This window comes from Caretta caretta, chromosome 2 (genome assembly GCF_965140235.1).
Source record: "Caretta caretta isolate rCarCar2 chromosome 2, rCarCar1.hap1, whole genome shotgun sequence".
Classification (NCBI taxonomy): Eukaryota; Metazoa; Chordata; order Testudines; family Cheloniidae; genus Caretta; species Caretta caretta.
Window position 1 is genome coordinate 82,051,242 of NC_134207.1, and position 19,881 is coordinate 82,071,122.

Here is a 19,881-nt window from a genome sequence, read left to right on the forward strand (position 1 = left end):
ATGGTTTTTCCTGTGTCCTCACGACAAATGGGCAGCTTACCAGCCTGATTGCAAGCTTCACTTGGGCTTGAGTGAGACAGCTAGCCTGTGTTAGAAACTTCAATGAAGTTGGGTCAGATGTCTGTGTGTGGATGGGAGCTGGGTTGGGGACAGCATCTGAGAAAGAACCTGAGTTAAGAACCTGCAGTGAAGTAATCCCCCCAGAATAACACAAGCTAAAATCTCAGTGAAGGCAAGGCCATTTTCAGTTTTTCCAGCTGTTAGGATTCCCCTTTGCCTTACCTTGACTTGCTTTTTTCTAAGGAAGATGCTCCCTGAATTGGAGCAGGGGCCTGTAGAGGCTTAAATATAATTCAAGCACATGATGATGCTCAATATGAGATTAAAATCAGCTGGCTGTGTCATGATTAAATGGAACCGTCCTGTGGTGATCACACCATGTCACATTGGAAGGGGAAATGGTTGTCAGAAAACCTTTTAGCCAAGTCAAAATTCCCTCTTCTAGTTTTTTGTTTCTGTAACATCTAAATATAAAATGAAATTACTAAGGGGGTGAGAGATGTAGTAGTGTTACAGGGGGATTCTTTATCAAGTGGGACTCCCAGTAGACTAACTTTCTTGATCTCCTTTCCTTTTTTGATTACATGCTCTTTTGAATTATACTTATTTTAGCTATATTCCTATTATCCTTCCTCTATTGCAGGCGTGGGCAAACTTTTTGTCCCGAGGGCCACATCTGGGTATGGCAATTGTATGGCAGGCTATCAATACTCACGAAATTGGGGGTAGGGGTGTGGGCTCTGGGGTTGGGCCAGAAATGAGTTCAGGGTGGGGGGGGGCTCTGGGCTGGGACAGAGTTGTTTGGAGGGCAGGAGCGGGATCAGGGTGGTGGTTGTGGCATGTGGGGGGGCTTAAGGGTGCAGACTCCAGGCAGTGCTTACCTCGAGCAGTACCATGTCCCCACTCTTGCTCCTGTGTGGAGGTGCGGCCAGGTGGTTCTGCATGCTGCCCTCGCAGCTCCCATTGGCTGCGGTTCCTGGCCAATGGGAGCTGCGGAGCTTGGGGCAGGGCACTGTGGAGCCCCCTGGCTGTCCCTGATAGGAGCTTGAGAGCTGGATTAAAAGGTCACAGTCCAGATGCAGTCTGTGGGCTGTAGTTTGCCCACCACTGCTCTATGCAGTATAAGGGATGATTGTACTTTCAAGGAATATTGCAATATTTAAACTTTCAGAATGGGTTATTTCTTCATTCTCACAGTTTTGCTAGTGAATAAGCGAGTCACATGACACCATGTCATTTTGCATGAAATCACGTAATTATTTTTAACCTCTTCTATTACCAGGTTTTCAGTGGTATCACTCTGACAAAATTTGGAGGAATTGTAGTGTTGTTCTTCTCCAAATCCCAAATCTTTCAGATCTTCTACTTCAGGATGTATCTAGCTATGGTGGTGCTTGGAGCTATCCATGGATTAATATTTCTTCCTGTTATGCTTAGTTATATAGGTAAGAATACACTTGACTGCTAAAGATGGATTTTAAAATCGGTGTAGTCTTCAACTTATCCCTCTCATTCAGTAAGAAAAAGAGTCTACAGCTGTATGCCTAAATAAACAGCTAGGGATATAGTTGCTTCAAATACATTAGATCACCTGCTGTGACCCACTTATAAGTTTAGTTTGTAGTAATTTGGTCCTGTTAAAATAGATCTGTTTACAGCGGACTTTCCATCCCTTTTCAGTAGTCTATAAATATAGTTGCACACCTTGTGGTAGCATTCCTGGAGTGCTACCAGTTCCGGTAATGTGTCTTACTGAGTCTCCTTTCTCAAGCCCTCAGTACAGTATTCTTTCCATCTTTAAGTGAGTTTCCTTCCACTATGCTGTGGGTACAGAAATGTTCACTGTGCAAGAGCTATGTCATAATTTAAGAACATCTGTTAAATGAAAAATGCTTAATTCTCCTTCCCCTTTTCACCCATTTAGAAAGGGAAATCTCCAGTCTATGCTTTTCTACATCACTTGTATTATAAAAGTAAATATTACCTGATAGTGAGTCATTAGCAGTTGTACTGTATACAAAATAATCTAATCCTCAAAGTTGATATTTTGGCATATAGATGTTTGTGTTAAGAACCAATAACATTTTAAGTAAGGTGATCTTAACTACTTAGAGGGAATACTTTTCAGGAAAGCTATATTTCCTTTAGAGGAAATACTTAGCTAGAAAGTAGATAATCCATTAGTTCTGCTTTGACTAACAATACTGCCCATCTAGTTTATAGCTGCCTGTATTACTGAAGGATGATTTCAGAATATAACTCTCCCTTTTCTTTTACTCAGGTCCATCAGTAAATAAAGCTAAAACGCGTGCTGCACAAGAAAGACACAAAGGTACAGAACGAGAGAGACTCCTCTACTTCTAGCCCTTTTAACCGTGTTCAGTGGACTTCATGAACTGTGGCTTAGGCCCCATTCAGCATAAGACTGAACTGCAGCAATGTTCTATGACTATCACACTGCCCCCGGGTTTAACTTGTGCACCAATCCAACTACAGGAGAACAGCAGCTTTGGATATAAAGCTTCCAAACTCCAGAAGTATTGCTTGTGACTCATGGACTAGTATTACTAAAAGGAGATGTATTAACAGGATCTCTATTTTAAGAGGCTGCATCTTTTTCTTTGAGAAATATAACTGGTTAAACTTTCTCCAAAGCAAACTCAAGGTGATGTGTGTATGAGAATGGACTGCCAAACCACTGACGCTACTTTTAAATGCAACTCAATGCAATTTTTTGGCTTTATTTTTAGGGGAAAAACAAGCCATCACTCCAGAGGTTGTGTAATATTTTTAGTAATATTTGCCACAATGGTCTGTATATACTTTATTATAAAATCTGTAGTTCAAGATCTCATTACTTAAATGCAATAAATTATACATTTTGTATGAAAACAGTACACTTTCAGAAAGTGGTAGGCTTCATGAGAGCATGTTCTCCAAAAATCTGCTTGAAGAAGGTGACATGTTCTTCACAATGTTCTCCTGTAAGACAGGACAAAAGGCTTAGCACAAAATCCTATTATATTGTCCCTACAATGGGTGCGGTGACACTAAAATTCAGAACAAAATAAACTGCACCAATACTGGTGTTTAGGTTTTTCCTCCATGGAAGTGGTTTTTGCTTTACTTGCTTATGTTTTTAGCTTTTTTCATTAGAAGCAGCTGCTATTTTTAGAGTGAACTTCCCTTTTAAGGCCTGTCAGCTGAATAGCCTTAGCTGCTTCTGTTTTTAATGGTGTGACTGCAAGATCTGGGTATAGTTCTTCTAGGCTAGAGGCATATGCAGCACAAATTTTCTAATAACGGGGAAGGGAAGTATTAAAGTAGTTAAATGGAAACATAGTCCTTTGCTTTGGGTTTAGGTTGAATGTGTTACCTTGTGAGTCCAAAATTGTGGTGGTCACTAATCCATAATTCTAGCTCATGTTCAAGTGACTTCACACAAGAGGAATGAGACAGCAGGGATGGTGTAAGTCTTTTTTATGCAGTTAAAAGTTTCAAATAGCTTTTGGTTGAGAATGTTCACATAACTAATTATTTTGAAAGGTTCTTCTGTATGCATACTTTTGTAAACTTGATATTGGGGGAAGGGCACAACTTAAATGTTTCTAATAAACTTAAAGGCTGTTTGTTTATACCTTGATGTGTAACTTGGCTCTGTGCACTGACAAAGAAAGTAACACATGTATGGGATACAGAGAATGTTTGCTGAAGTTCTAAGTAGTAGCTGCTGTCTTAAGGGATGTCTGTACTGCAGCTTGAGCACAAATGCACCTGAGGCCCTGGGTCTGCACTTGAGTGATGAGGTGATGTGGCCCTTGCTATTTTTTAGTTCAGTACTCTACTTGGGTTGGGAGGTGCACACTCAGCTGCAGTGTAGCCATAAAACAGCATGTTAAACACTGTCCTTTTTATAAATTAACTCATTTCGACACCCATTTATGATTAGACTCCTGCCACTCATTCAAGTTACAAAATTATCTGCTAAATTACAAGTATTCAGGCCTCTTTCTTTGCCTTAAGGAAAGTGTCATGAGTTTTAAACACCTGATGAAAGGCTGGTGTGAATCAGTCTCATGGTAACCTAAATCTTGCCAGTGTTAGAAGCCAACTAGCACTACAGGAATGTGTACAGTAGGAAAGCTTCCCCCCCCCCCCCCATAACTTTACTGTAGCCAGGGCAAGTTGGAGTTCTAGCACCTGTTGGTGGTCAAGCTAAACAAGTCCATGTCAGGAAGGTAATGAAATTTTCTTTGTGTAGCAGACAAGACTGAGCCTCATCAAGCCCGAATGCTTTACAGGAATTAACATGTTTGAGAGCTCTAGTGAACACACAGCTTTGATCCTAACCAAGACATTACTCTTCTAGCACTAGTCTTTAATTTTTAATATAAGGTAAAGTTGTTTGCCTTTGACAGTGCAGCATATTTTGAAACTAATTATATTCAGGGTTAGACATTTCATCTATAACTGGAATCATTTTATACATTGTAGGGATAAGGTTGACCACATACAGATACTACAAGTTAGAACTATGGCCCTACATCTCTCCCCCTGGAGAGCTAACAATTAACTTCCACAGCCAACGCTGACTCTGAGGGCATGCCATCTCTAGCCCTCTTCGCAATCAAACCAGATGATGTTAGCACAGGTGTGGTAAGCCTGAGAAGGAGCGAGAATTTACTAATGTACATTGCCAAGATCCACAGTAATACAGCAGCTGCCTCCCACCCACTGGCAGCTCTGCAGTTCAGCTGTTTCATGGTGCACAGGAGGCTGGGGGGGGCGGGGTGCTGCTAGAGGTTGAGCACCCCCCAGCACATTGGAAAGTTGGCACCTGTAACTCCAGCCCTGGAGTTGGTGCCTATACAAAGAGCTGCATGTGGCTCTAGAGCCACAGGTCGGTCACCCCCATGTTAGCTGTCTTGAGTCAGTGGGGGTAATCTTTACTAACCAGGCCCCAACCTGCTGAACTGGAAGCCACTGCTAACTCAAACCACACATTTATATTAGATACTAACTCAGTAATTCCATTTTATACCATCCTTTTACCTGGGGTGAAATTAGGGTTCCCTCGTAGCCTCTGATTTCTTTGTTCAAAGAACCTGAATATGGTATAAAAAAGCATGTTGTCATCTGCCTGCTTCGCTGCATCAAGGAACTTGCGGGCAGAAACACTGTCATGTCCTCCAACACCCCTGATGAATCGCAAGGCAGCCAGCACCTGGTGCTTGGACAGTAGAACCTCTACTATTTCATCATTTGCTGTAGAAAGTCTCTGCAAAGCCAAGTAACAAGACAAAATTAAAGCCATAAAGTGATTATATGAATACTGTAATACAGCCTTATTTACAGTCACCTCTCGTATATACTAACTGTATGATCAGGTACAATACCGTAGGGTTTTAGTTGCGGGGGAGAGATTTGGCCTGCTAAACCCAGGGTTGAGAGTTCAATCCTTGAGGGGGCCATTTAGGGATGTGGGGCAAAAATTGGAGATTGGTCCTGCTTTGAGCAGGGGGCTGGACTAGCTGACCACCTGAGGTCCCTTCCAACCCTGATATTCTAGGACTTCTGCAATCCCCCATTCATGTGACATGTTTGAAGCATATTTTATTTACACAGTAATTCTTACCTTTAACATGTCCAGAGACAACTGATGTGCAGGGGGATAAATGCTCTCAAGAGACAACAGCAGACAGGCCTGAAACAGTAGCAAAGAGTACTGCTGAAGTATTACCCTTAATTAATCCTAAAACGGGTGTCATGGAATCCATAGTGACATACATACCAATGGCTTTGAGTCACTTAGCACATGGTACTGCAGGAACTGATGAAGCATGTAGAACAGGTTGTGCTGAACAAGTGTTTTAATGACCAGTTCATATAGATAATGCTGAGGATGCAAGAGATAGGGAAAGAAACTCTAAAGCAGTTTGACTCAATATCAAGTCTTCAGTTGTTTGTTGGGTTTCAAGATCTTCTAGAAGGTGGAACTGAATAAGATTTTAGTTAGAACCATACAGAAGACTTCCAGTTTGAGTACTAGCTTTTCCCTGTTCCCAGTTAAATGTAAGCAGTGTGGCTCAAAAAATGGAAGAAACTTCATTCTCTTGCTCAAATAATTAGACTGAGGCTGCCAGCTTGGTCGCCAATAGAGATCCTTGATCTGTGCACACTGAAACTGTACTGAAAGCAGCCTTAGAAGCACAGTGATGTATTAAGTTTCAGGTAGCCATTTAGAGACTGGACCCCTTCACCTTAAGGCCAAGCTGCTGCCAAGGCTTGCCGATTCTTCCTCTGCTGCTTTTTGAAAATCTGGACTGTATTTTGAACTGATCTCTAGAACCCAGAGACACTGCTCATCTCCCACCTCTACTACTGTAACAACCTCCTCAAGGCCCATACTACTCTCCTCCCATTCTACAGGAAACAGGATTTAAAAGTATGAGCAGGAACTGCCCCTTATTGCTTTTTGCAGAACTTTACCTGAACTGCAATCTGGAACTGGTTAAGAGAGCGAATGTATTCCATCAAGACTGCTATAGTGAACTTGTGAGGTGCTTCCTATGCAGCAAGAGGAAAAATTATGGTAGTTAAAATTCTGAAGTGGCGACTTGCATACGAGTTAATGGCTTAGATTAGCAACAGATTCTCCTGTCAGGTACTGGCAGAAGTTACTGTTATCTAACCCAACACTCACTCCACATAATTATGATATTCAACTAGACTGTTACCAAAGACAGCTTGTGTCCTTCAGAAGAATTGTAGTGAGTATCACCAGTCTTTCCGTAGTCCCATGTACCCAACCTTCCTCTTAGGAAAATTTTCCTGTCTAGCACTATCAGTTCTTTGCACTTGATTCATTCACATGTACAAGTTAAGTTTCTTTACTAACCTTCTTTTCAGTAAACACTGACAGAACATGTGTGTACATGTCAGACTGGTCAATAACTGCTTGAGTACGGACTGGTCGTTTCAGAAGGGGATTGCCTCGGCTCTGGCCTGTTTCTACCACCTACAACAAGGCAGAGGGAAGATGAATAGTCTTATTAACAAAGCTATTTTGTACTGAGTAGGCTTTATGTACACAGGGCTAAGTAATCAGTATGCGTTACCTTTAGAGCAAAATCAGTGGTCTGATCTAAGGCTAACATGCTGTTTAACTTTGACAAACATTCTTGATTCAACTCTTATTGTACTATGAAAAATCTTCAGCTTTATTCAGTAAGTCAAGTTTTCGTAGGGCTTAGTTCTGTACAAGCTAGCTCATAATATATATTAAATACAATGTAGAATGGTGCTTTATTGCAGTGTAGGTTATTCCCATTGGTATCTGGTTACTCAATAGTTCCACCAGAAATACTCAAGTTGGGTGCAACCTAAAAAACTGATATGGTTGAAATATTTAGAACATAAGTCAGAAAATTCAAATTCATGGTTCTGCAACAGTATATATAAAAGTAGAAGAGCTATTATGCTGTAAAGTTGAAGTTCTGTACACATGCAAAGGGGAAGGTGCACTTGCTATGGCTAACTGACTTCAGTTTTCATCTCTGTGATGAAAACCATAAGGGTTAGTATTTTTTGAAATGCGTTGTCTAAATAGCCACTGATGCAGATTACTTACCATTGTATAACTCTGCTCTGCTTCCAAGTACTTTTTATACTCATGATTGAGTTTATCAAAAACAGTGGCAATCACAGCCAACGTTCCCCTGTCTGGTTCACTTAACACTGAAAGACAATAGCCATAAAAAACAAGATACTGATAAAACAGTCTGTCCCTCTTGCTAGTGGAGTATATACTCCAGTAATGTTTTTACCACAGACTCTTTAAAGGTAACTGTTACAGTCAGGAAATGCTCTTAAGCACAGCAGAGTAGGTCAACTGACCCATGAACATCCTAAATTCCAATTTCCCTTTGCACTAAGGGTATGTCTACACTATGGGTGGTACCGCTGCAGCAATGCTGCTGAGGCACCCGTAACATAGACACTTCCCACATCAACAAGACGTTTTTCTGTATATGTAGGTAATCCACCGCTCAGGTGTGTCAACATGGCTAGTTATAAATTTTAAGTGTAGACTATAGTAAGCACTATGATTAATTGGAATGCAAATGCCTTTTGCCAGGATATGAAGATTCATTTGGTGAAATCAAGAATTGGGTTCAAAGAAGGAACCAGACTCATCTTATATTTTCAAGCATGTGCACACAATAGCCATCAGAAAATGATTTTGAGAGAGAGATTCAAAAGCAACATGGCTTAGATATTGTTGGCAGCATAGGCAACATCACTGATGAGAAACTATGTTGAGAATGTGGTTCAGTCACTGGTACACAAAATGCTTCCCTAATTTAGTCCCTGGTAGTTCACAAAATAAGATACTGAGCTCAAGGCAATGGAGAACTAGCCTTGAATGAGGACAGTACAGGAAGACACCTCTGCAATGCTTCCACGAAAGAGATGGAGAGACACAACCAGTAAGAGCAAGACTTACTCTGAGAACACACAGATAGGATAACCATTTTGCATTCCTTTCTCTGGAGAAGAAAATCCATTAGCTTTCCTTTATCTGGCAAGAGGTTAACCACAGGCTCAAGTTTCACCTCGAGATTCCAGAGATAACCTAGGTTTAAGAGAGCCAACCATCAAGCCTTATTAAAAATATTAACTAAAAACTAATCACACAACTAGTGAGGACCACTTCAGTTTTGACTTAACACGTGAAAACTCGTACATGACAGTCTTCCATAGCCATACAAGTTATTTTACACTTAAGCCTTGTCTACACTACAAAGTTTTGTCAGCAACAGTTATGCCGCTTTAATTAAAGCACTTCAATTAAAATAGCTGTTGCATGTCCACACTAGTTCCTTGTGTCAACAGAGTGCGTTCACACTAGCAGCTCTTGCATTGACACAGAGAGCAGTGCACTCTGGTAGCTATCCCACTGTGCAACTGGTCACAAGGTGCTTTGGGAAGGGCTTGCAATGCTTCAAGGGGGAAGGTACAGCATCACATGATGTAGGTTTCTCAATCCTACCATTCCATGGGAATACTAGTAGATTGTCAGCCGCTTTTCAATTGAAAAGGGGGGGGGGGGGTGAGAAGGAGAGTGGTGTGTCTGGGGTGCTGGAGACAGCAGGCTGACTGACCTATCCTGAGGGAGGGGGACACCCCCTCACCCACATCAGCCCCCAGCTCTGCTCAGCACAGCAGTCTCTCCCAAAGCAGCCCACTCTGCCTATGGTTCTGTGATTCCCTCCAAGTTCTCCCACAACATCCTCAGGAGCAGCATCCTGAGCAGCCCTGTGAGCTCTCTCTGCTGAGGTATGTCAAAGCAGCAGTCCTGTCCCCTTCCCCTCCTCCCCGCTCTCTGCAGCAGCAGTCTGCCTGCAGCTGTGTTCCTAGTGCAGGGCAGAACATTCCTCCTTAACAGTTAGTTCCCAGAGCAGCATGCTCAGCTGTTAGATACTTCCCAGAGCTTTGAAAGGAGAGGGGTGCATGCCTGTAGGGAGATCAAAACAGTGAGCAGAGCCATCACAGCAGACATTGTGGGATACTAGTGGAAGCCAGTTATGTCAACAAAACAAACAGCAGAGTCTACACTGACTGTCACTTTAACTATGCAGCAAAAAGCTATGCTTCTCCTTGAGGTGCTATGGTTTTGCTGCCAAAAATAGCTTTGTTGTGTGAACACCTCCTGTTTTGTCAGCAAAAAGCAGCTTTTGCCAACAAAACTATGTAGTGTAGACAAGGCCTTAGTTTCTCCCATTCTGCCTCTTTTGTTAAGACATATCCAAAATAGTTTCATTACTTAAGTGACAAACATGTAATCACCTTCAGTTATGCTTCATTAACCCTGATGTCCATTAGTGAGATTCACATTGATGTAAATGGAAGTTAGACTATTACGCTAATGGGACTGGAATTAGAAGGATAGGATAGAGGTGCTGTACTTCAATCTAAAAATTAATGGGAAACTTATCACATCCAATTTACCTTCACTTGCGCTGATTATAATATCAGGCTGAAAGACAATCCAGGAGGAGGAATCTAAACGTTAAAGAAAATTCTTAAGAAATAAAACACCAGCCCTACTTTTGATACTAGCATATCTGTTTATAAAACCACTCATATTAGCATTGGCTTAAATAAATAAGCCCCCAGAAGTTGCTGATTAGGACCGAATTCAAGCAGCCTCATTCAGATCTCCAACATTGTCCCCTTTGTTGTTTATCATCCCTTATGAACCAGTCACAAGATGATTTCCTCATTTCCTTATGACGTTTCAGCTGAATATATTAAAGGAATTTCATTCCTAGACTTCTTAACATTAAAGTATATTTTGATTCTGTATTGCAGCTATAGCACACTTTTGCTTTCAAAAGCTTTATACCACCATTTAATTCTCAGAGAAGCCTTATCTGAAATGAGAGACTACGAACCCCACAATGCTATCTTAGTCAAGTTATAGTGGGACTACATTCAAATATTTTGTTGTAATATTCCAGTACTCCATTCTTTCACCAAAAATCCTACTAACAGGCTTGTCTAACAGGCAAGGAAGAACAAATATTTGATTCCCCCTTTTCACTTTATTTCTAATAGCAGAAATCCTAAATTTGCAGGTGCATAGAGAAACAATTGCATCTGGACAAAGTTCCAGAATAAAATTGAACCAAAGGATACAGAGTTTACATGGAACAGGAGACTGATTAGTCACGGAGGCTGGACCTGCACATGGGGGGAAAAGTTAACATCTGAAACAAAGAAAAACAAGTCCCAGGACAGACGGATTTCTCCAGCTGCCATGAGTAGGTAAGATTTATTAGCTGATTAGCGTGCACATTCTTGTTTATGCAAGAAATTAACTATCATCTGTTTTCCCTTTCAAGATGTAGTAGCTCGGTTTTTAGTAAAATGTGTCACGAATCACACTTGGTTTTGTCACCTTGTGTTGTGTTGAAATCATAACTTGCCACTTTATGGTTAAAAGACTTTTTGCAACACTAACACCTAAGCAGCTTGTTGCTTTGATGTAGCTGTATGAACAAGAAGCTACGTATCACTGTTAACTGACTGCAGAACTTGTTGCCTCTTGAGAGACTCTGTGTTCCTTCTGCCTCCTCACTTATTTCTCAAATTTAAAGCTATTCATTAGTTTGGGTGTTATGATTTCAACACAACACACAAGTATTCCACAACTCAGTTAAAAAGAAAAAACATGCCATAACCCATCCTAATACAATAAAAATAATGCTGCTCAGTTTGCTCGATATTGCATGCAAGCACATTGTTGTATTTCTTAGTTCCTCAAAAAACTGGAAAGCGGTTTTTGCATACTGAAATTAAGCATCCTGTTTGTTACATAATATTAATTTGTGAAGTAGTTACATATATACCCACGACACACATACACCAGTTGCCAAGTCACATCTTCCAGAATCACTATTTCCATTGTGACTTCAGAGAAAAGAACAGGTCAGAATTAAATTCTTTAAAGTGGAAGATCCCATCTCAGGCAAAATATATACAAGATCCTCTAGTCCAGTCTAACATAGCCACTGTGTGCTACACTGCTTGTAGAATCGTAACTGTGGGGCTACTGTATCTGACCCGGGGGTGAGCATCCCAGTGCAGGAGAGATCCTCAGGTGGTGCAGAGTTTGTGTAAGTAGATGTTTCTATTCCACCCATGGCTAGTGTAAGGGGCCTGGATACTGTTATGCTGTGCTGATCCTCTGCCATGGTTTCAGCACCTTGGGGCTGTTAGCAACTACAGTATATTACAGAAACCCTCAGGTTGCTCTAATGTATGCCATGGGACCGACCCTGTTACACACAGCAGCTCCAGAACTGGGGGAGCGCAAAGGTGTGCTTTACACCACCATAGCTGTATAGTAAGAGACACACTGTTAAAGTAACAAGTCAGCACTTTAATTGTACACAAGTGAACAGTTCACTGACACTGAACACAGCTCCCACACACCACTTAAATTTTACCTCAAGGTATGATGGTAGGTGAATAAGTATCTGTCTTAAGGAGTAATTGTTACTTTTGTGCATTTTATCACAGTTTAAGCACAAGAGGAGAAGGAGGGTGATCCAGTGAATAGGACATTCAGCTAGGGCTCAGAAGACTGGGTTCAAGTCCTTGCATTTCCATAGATGTTTGAGTGACTCTGGACAAATCACTTACCCTCTGTGCCTTGTACCCCACCCCACCCCCTAAGATGGGGAATAATAGCACTTCCCTACCTCACAGGTGTTGTGAGGAAAAATACATTGAAGACTGTGAGGCACTTAGATACTATGCTAATGGAGCTTGTATATGTACCTAGGATTGAAAAACATGTTCACTGTGTTTAATTGCCATGTAATCCTTTTACCTGCCACAGGGATCTGATAGGGCTGTATTGATCGAGCTGGAAGAACAAGCTGATGAAGGGTAACGGTCCCATCAAATTCTCCCTTTAGTTTGATATCAAATATTACAGATGTCTAAAATTGAAAAGAAAGTGCCCCTCATTTTTCATGCCCATGAGAAGACATTCAGCAATTATAAGAGCACATCTCAAGTCATTCATGTTCAAATGGTTTTGCATTTATTTCATCCTCTGCTCTTGTAATAATTAAATCATGTTACTTACTTCACTTGGTTTATAGGTTTTCCAAAAATTACCAGAAGTATATTTTCCTCAAATTACAGACTCAATTAAAAACCCTGCTCTGCAACATCTACTAACGGGGCATATTATCCAAACTCTTTTTAAGCTGCCTGGAAGGAGTTCATTTAGGAGACAAAAGCTTTTTGTGTAAGTAAAGATCTAGCCACCATCTACGCAGTCCTTCATCACAGACAGATTAACTATTGAGGCTCCAATCTTGCAAGAGCTCTGTTTTCAACGGTACTACTATGTGCATAAGATTACACATCTGCCTAGGAGTTTTTGCAAGACTGGGGCCCTATATTATTAAAAGTTAGCCTGAATGCAACATTAAGGTTGGGAAGTCAGACACTCAAGTGCCAGGAAGTTCCCAATGTTAAGAATTTAATGCTCAACCTTAACTCAGGCCCCTTTTGCAGATGCCTTAGAACAGTGGTTTTCAAACTTTTTTTCTGGGGACCCAGCTGAAGAAAATTGTTGATGCTCACAACCCAACGGAGCTGGGGATGAGGGGTTTAGGGTCTGGGAGGGGGCTCTGGGATGCGGCAGGGGGTTGGAGTGCGGGAGGGGTCAGGGCTCTGGGCTGAGGGTGCAGGCTCTGAGGTGGGGGTGGGGATGAGGGGTTTGGGGTGCAGGAAGGGATTCTGGGTCGGGGGGGGCTCAGGGCTGGGGCAGGGGATTGGGGCGTGGGCTTATCTCCAGCGGCTCCCAGTCAGGGGCACAGCCAGGGTGCAGAGGCAGGCTTCCTGCCTGTCTTTGCCCCGTGGACTGTGCTGCACCCCGGAAGCAGCCAGCAGCAAGTCTGGCTCCTAGGCAGAGGCATGCAAGCAGCTCCACGCAGCTCTTACCCGCAAGCACCGGCCAATGGGAGTGCGGAGCCAGTGCTCGGGCAGCGCACGGAGCCTCGTGGCCCCCCTGCCTAGGAGCCGGACTCGCTGCTGGCTGCTTCCGGGGCACAGCACAGTGTCGGAACAGGTAGGCACCCGCCTGCCTTAGCTGGGCAGCACCTCCGACAGGACTAAACATCCTCGTTGGCGGTGCTGACCAGAGCCGCTAGGGTCCCTGGGTGCTGAGCAAGGCGACCCATGACTGGGTCATGACCTGAACTTTGAAAAACACTGCCTTAAAAGACTAATTCTCTCTACTTCAGTCAAATACGATAAAGTAATTAAAAAAACCTACATTAGTATCAATGTCTTTTGGTTTATTTTAGGATTACAGCTAATGCTCAAAAAATTCAGGGAGTAGTTAAGGCTCCAATGGGAACATTAGTTCAGCATATTGCACATCCTGTATATTTTATAGCATATATTTATGCTAAACAGTAATGAAGTGTGTTTCAATGAGACATTTACAACTTCTCATGCAAATTGCTCCAGCAACTGTCAGAGCAGCAGTCTTGTCAAGCTTCCAGATCTTGTCAGTGAGAATGTACAGTGATGATGAAAGCAGGGACAGGATTTTATTAGGCTCTGAGGCAAGTATATCACTTTGCCTCTCATCACATGTAATCTCCAATTGTTTTTCCTCCCAAAACCAAGCAGGGTGTCTAATGAGAACTGTGGGAGAGATTTTCAAGGCACAAAAGGGCAGCTTGGCACCAACTCCTATTCAATGGGACTTGGCCATCTCATTGTCCTTTGATGATCTTCTCCTGTACATCCATGGTGAGTTTCAAACTTCAGCATTTTTGCTACAGCTTTATTGAAAAGGTGTATTTTATTAGAACACAACACACACAATAGGGAAGTAGTTTTGCCATTCTCCTAAAACTCAAAAACATACAGAAAGATTTTGCTCAATCCTTTCTCAAAAATAAGCTTAACTTTTGAAGCAAGAGATAGGAAGACAGTCTCCAAAAAGGTGAATGTTTTGGAGAATCAAGACCATGAAAATTACAGGGTTCTAGAATGGTAACTGTTTTGCAATCTGAATAGTAGTAGGCACTACTCTACATCCACTACACTACAAAATAAAATTTGTTATACTGGCTTAGTTGCATCCTATAAACACATGCCCCTGGCCCAAAACAGAGAGATGGAAAAGTTCTTTTGTACACATGACTTTAAAACAAACAAACAAACAAACAAAAACTTTAAAAATCATGTGAACTATTATTTTCTCCCCATATGTGGGTTTTTAAGATTTGTTTGAGACTTAAAAATCAAGATCAGTTTCTAGCTGCAACCATTTGAGTTACTAGAATGCAAAGTTTCTAATCATAAGAGGAACATGGGGCTTTCAATGGCTGAACCAGCTTTGCTCCAGCTGTAAACATATAAACCTTTAGGCTGAGAGAAGCAGACAGGTTTATGCCCCCCAACTTTTTCTTTTTTTGGGGAAGGATGGGGGGGAGGGGGGAAAGAGAGAGAGAGAGAGAGAAAGAAGAAACTGAAAAGAAGATGGATCTGAATTATGATTTTCATTCCAATGCATTGCAATTAGGAATGGGATTTTCCCCCCTGTAAATTACGAATTTTTTCCCCTGTAAATTACAAATTTCGGCCCTGATCCTGAAAACACTTACACACATCCTTAGCTTTACTTGGAAAGACTAAGTACATGCAAAAGTATTTGAAGGAACAGGCCCATTGCCTTCAGAAAATCTAGCACAAACTTTAAAGACAAGACATAAATAATCTGTAGGCAGATCATACCTCAGTGTCCTGATGATGAACTACCACCAAGTTATCTACAACATTCAATGCAAACTTTCCTGTCCTGTTCAACTTTAATATATGCATCTTCTTACAGGAGCTTTCCCTATGAAAACATTAACATCAGAGATAAAAGGCATTGATCAGCAAGGTCATTTATATCTAAAAATAAAAACCAAAACACAATTTACCTTGGTAAATGATAAAGGACTACTTCTGCTCCGGTACTATTGGAAGTCCTTGAATGATGCCTCAGATAGAGAACATAAAGCTGCCCATATCTAACAAAACAACATGATTAAAATGTTATTCTTCAAATAAATGAATATACTAGCAGAAAAATTGCACCTAGGAGACCCTTTCTACAATGAAGACAGCAAGTTATCCTATTACTGCAGTGTCTGACCAGTCTGTCATGGTCACATTGCTTCTCCCTCAAAAAACAACTCACATGAAGTCATACATAAGTCAAGTAGCTTACAGAATCTAAATTAAGTGACATATCTATCATTCAGGCCAGCTCGGTTCATACAAGATTGGTCTCTCTTGTACATTTACCAGCCTACTGTAATGTTTAATTTTATCTCTCTCAAATGATAGAGACTCATCCACTTCCTAATCAGTTCTATATTTTTATAAGAGTTCTTTAGGCTCCTTTACTTTCAGTCCAGTACCAAGCATTTTAACAATACTCTATAATAAGATAAAAAGCCAAATCAATGAGTGAAGTCATTTTACCATGACTGGACTGTACCCTCCTCTCTCTGGATCTCCACTACAAAAGTTGTCAATACCCTTTAAATGAAGGAAAAGACTGATTATTCAGTGATACGTACATTGTAGCCATAGCAATATCTCTTTCAGAAAGGCTGAGTTTGGAGGACTTGGGTACTGCAGGCAATTCAATTTCAAACTTTGATAATTTTGACATTGTTCCTCCCTGTTTAAAAAAAAAAAGTTTCAGTCTGTCAGGTCTAATCTAGAAAAAGTTTCTTCTTTCCTTTCTATGAAGGCCTGTGATAATATGAATGGCACTCACTAGTTGTGAGAAGTGGTGATACTGTTCCAAAAAGAAGAGAAGATTTTAGAGCAATCAACTCATTTATTTACTACTATTTGTAATGTGGCCCCATCCCTGTTTTGGTAGGCACTATATGAACAGCAGAGTTATTACTTTAACATTCTACTGCACCAGTTTCAGTGAATGAGGTCTTACGCTTCCGTTTCAGTTTAATTAAACTAATATAAGAATCTATAGTCAAACCCATTTATAGTTGAATCTGGAATTCTAGACCAGAATGGCCTGATTTTCAGAGGAGCTGACCACCCACATCTCTCTAATGAGAACAGTAGGCACTCAGCCTCTTTGGGATGGGGGTAGAAGCCTTACATAGATCATGGAAGCTTTTCTTTTTACAACTGACCTCTCCTGAAAGTTTTATTTCAAATTTTGTATCTTCAAAGGTCTCTTGAGGAAGTTATCACAATATTAACATTTTAATTGAGAAGTTGAAAAAATTCACTGGGTACCTACTGGCCAGCAAGGTCCTTGGCAAAACTCTGATCAGAAGCCTATGTCTTCACCCCATCATCTGCCAGGAAGATGCCAAGACTCCTGGCACACTGCTGTCCCAGGATCCTGCTTGGGGGCTCCTTTCACGTAAACTGGAGCAGTAGGCATGACACATGGGAAACCTCCATTTTACCTCCTCCCTCTGACTGCTGGAAGAAAGGGGTGTGCTCTCTTCACCCCACTCAAAGACTTCTGCTTCTTTGGAGATGGGGAGGGAGGAAAGAAAGGAGTGCAGTTCTACCCCCCATAGAATCCCTCTCTCCCATGAATATTTTCCGTGTTCAGCTGCTGAGCTCATAGTCATAGCTTTCCTCAAACCACAGCAGCATGAAAGTTTCTTGTCAGACTGAAATGCTGCCCAAAGGATTTGAAACAGCAGCTGCAGAAATAACTCAAATCTTTTCAATGTCATGATGCTTGGGAACAACTAGCAGTTGTCTCCACAGGCTCAAGAAGAGAACAATGTATTCATTCACGTTTAGAAGGTTACAGTTACAAGCAAGAGTACTAGAAACTTAGTTTTTCCTTTAAATGAAAGATCACATTCTGCAGAAATTGAAGGCTTAGGGTACTGTAGTTGCTACTGGGGTTGGATTTTCAAGTTGTGTTTAAATGTATTTAATTGAAAGGGTAATTTCTGGAAAGATATAATCCTTTTGCAAAGTCACTGGGCCACCAAAATGTATGTATCATTGACTTTGCTTTTGCTGCATTACTCCTCTAATGTCAGCTATCCAGCATCATATTGACTCACTTCCCTGTGGAGGCACATCTATCGAGTGTTAGAGTGTCTCCCAAGTATTTACAAATAGAAATCTCTTCCTTCTCTACTCACAGAGAGAAAGATTGGCGCGTAGGTTTTCATTTTGTCTGCTTTTTTATTTTTATTTGTATGAGGGACTGGAACCATTACACATCTAGGAGGAAACTAAAAATAGAAAAGACCAACATGGGGGAGTGGGGGATGAGAGGTGGGGAGGAGACAGTCCCCTGAAAAACGTATCAAACAAAACTCAAGATTGGGAATGTGTCCCTTACCTTGAAATAGAATGGCTGGAGGACATTGCCAAGGACTGTAGTCGATAGCAGAATGACGGAACTCTCCGGGCAATACATGTACCAGTTTACATTGATATTCTGATTTTTCACCAGTTTCAAAGTTCGCTTCTCTGGTAATACCTGAAGACACAAAGTAATAGCACCTTTACTATTCCAGTAGCGGCTAGTGGCCCCACTGTGCTAGGTGCCCCACCAAGATAGATAAATATTGACGATTTTTTAAATAAAAATAGATTTAAATACATTTTTCTTTTTGAAAATATATCATGTTCAATTTTAAATTATGATGCCCTATGTTAAAGCCTAAACTTATTATCTATTAAGAAATCTATTTAAATAAATATGCAGCATCAATGAACCCTCCACAAATTTAAGGTGTTAAAGAGTGATATTTATTCAGTTATATACAGGATCGGGGGGGGGGGGGGGGGGGGAGTATCTTAACCTTTTCAGGTCAACTCAACATTTACAAATCTGACAATGTCACGTACTGCATTAAGTTAAGTGTTGAATCATATTAAAGAAGTTCTGTATTAAAATCACAAATGAGTTTGATTCCCCATAGTTTAAATTCCAGGGTATTACTAATTAAGAGGTCTCTTGGTTTTTGGTACTGTTTCTCTCCCTCTATGTGTGAAACTTGCAAGCTGCTAATTGTGTTAGTACATTCTAAGACAGAGTCTGTTCTCAAAGCAATTCACACAGAGAGAGACTCAAAGCAATTCTCTGTAACAACAGAAACAGCACCCAGAGACTCCCCGCCCTTTTGTTGTATTAACAATTGTGATTAAAATAGAGATAGAGGATGTATGTGGATGGATGCTTGGTGTGGATAATAACTGAATGATCGGGGAGGTGCCAGCCTAAGAATCCAGTGTCCATCGGCTGAAGAAGGCGTCAAGTGGAAATAACCAAAGGACCCCCGGAGGGCAGACTGGAATCCACCCAACAGCCTCAAGAATGGGAGAACCAAAGAACAAGATAACATCTAGCAGCACGGAGCCATCAGGAATGTGCTATCTGCTGATTGATTCAGCAACAGCATGATGAAGCAATTCCCATAGACTGGCATAGGAAGAAACTCCTATAAAAATGGACTCTAGAAAGTGAGAACTTTGGGGTCTGATTCTGCAAACCAACTTCCAGGAGCATCAGATGAGCATCTGACAAGGCCCTGCTCCCTCCTCATGTCCAGGCCACCTGGCCAGTGGCTTGGCATGAGCAACTCAAAGGCTGGTAACTATGATAACTACCTTGCAGAACCTGTGTGTGTGTATGAATGTGTGAATAAATATGAAACTGAATGGAATGTTATAGCTATAACTAACTGCTTACTATGATTCTTTCTGTATTCAGAATAAATGTGGTATTTTGCCTTTTTCCCTTTAATAAGATCCTGCTGGTTTTTATTTTATTGGTATAACATAAGTATCTATATTATTTTCAGTCTTTAAAATGCAGCAAATGCTGATGTTTACATTTTTCCTAACGCAAATACTTTCAGTTTCTGTTGTTCAAAAAGCTTTTGTCTTAAATTCTTTTGGTTTCAGTTTAGATTGCAGGTGCAGTCTATTTTCTTCATTTGGACTAGTTCAAAGTTGAGAAACTGACTGGGAGTTAAAAAAAGCAGAAAAGCTTGTCCATATCTAAGCTATGGATAAAAAAAGAACAGTTGGGAGAGGATGAGATATACCTGTTCTAAACACTTTTAAGGACCTGGGTGGGGCCAGATGTTCAAACACCTTTAGGAGCCTAGTGGAATTTTCAAAAGTGCCTATGCAGATTAGGTGCCTATCTCCCATGGTGCTTAGGAAAAACCCATTAAGCATATATCTGTATCTTTAGGTTCCTAA

At 41.1% G+C, this 19,881-nt stretch overlaps 2 protein-coding genes across 5 annotated transcripts in view; one reads left to right on the plus strand and one right to left on the minus strand.

Moving 5' to 3' along the window:
* NPC1 (NPC intracellular cholesterol transporter 1) overlaps positions 1 to 3,697 on the plus strand; it is a 54,045-nt gene extending 50,348 nt beyond the window's left edge. Inside the window, exons 24-25 of the mRNA XM_048840466.2 lie at positions 1,343 to 1,505; positions 2,342 to 3,697. Of these exons, the coding sequence (XP_048696423.2) occupies positions 1,343 to 1,505; positions 2,342 to 2,424 (246 nt within the window). The 3' untranslated portion in view covers positions 2,425 to 3,697. The remainder of the gene's footprint in view (positions 1 to 1,342; positions 1,506 to 2,341) is intronic.
* The window catches only part of RMC1 (regulator of MON1-CCZ1), a 28,851-nt gene continuing 11,839 nt past the window's right edge, over positions 2,870 to 19,881 (minus strand). For 3 of the 4 annotated variants that reach the window (XM_048840468.2, XM_048840469.2, XM_075125280.1), the window contains exons 6-20: positions 18,008 to 18,148; positions 16,233 to 16,336; positions 15,588 to 15,677; positions 15,397 to 15,502; positions 12,461 to 12,572; positions 10,762 to 10,806; positions 10,072 to 10,125; positions 8,567 to 8,695; positions 7,691 to 7,797; positions 6,959 to 7,078; positions 6,550 to 6,627; positions 5,852 to 5,956; positions 5,696 to 5,764; positions 5,113 to 5,338; positions 2,870 to 3,042 (exon numbers count right to left, since the gene is read on the minus strand). In XM_048840468.2, the coding sequence (XP_048696425.2) occupies positions 2,963 to 3,042; positions 5,113 to 5,338; positions 5,696 to 5,764; positions 5,852 to 5,956; positions 6,550 to 6,627; positions 6,959 to 7,078; positions 7,691 to 7,797; positions 8,567 to 8,695; positions 10,072 to 10,125; positions 10,762 to 10,806; positions 12,461 to 12,572; positions 15,397 to 15,502; positions 15,588 to 15,677; positions 16,233 to 16,336; positions 18,008 to 18,148 (1,566 nt within the window). In that variant the 3' untranslated portion in view covers positions 2,870 to 2,962. Of the gene's footprint in view, positions 3,043 to 5,112; positions 5,339 to 5,695; positions 5,765 to 5,851; positions 6,057 to 6,549; positions 6,628 to 6,958; positions 7,079 to 7,690; positions 7,798 to 8,566; positions 8,696 to 10,071; positions 10,126 to 10,761; positions 10,807 to 12,460; positions 12,573 to 15,396; positions 15,503 to 15,587; positions 15,678 to 16,232; positions 16,337 to 18,007; positions 18,149 to 19,881 lie in introns of those variants that run through there. The other variant, XR_012666990.1, reaches the window with a different exon arrangement.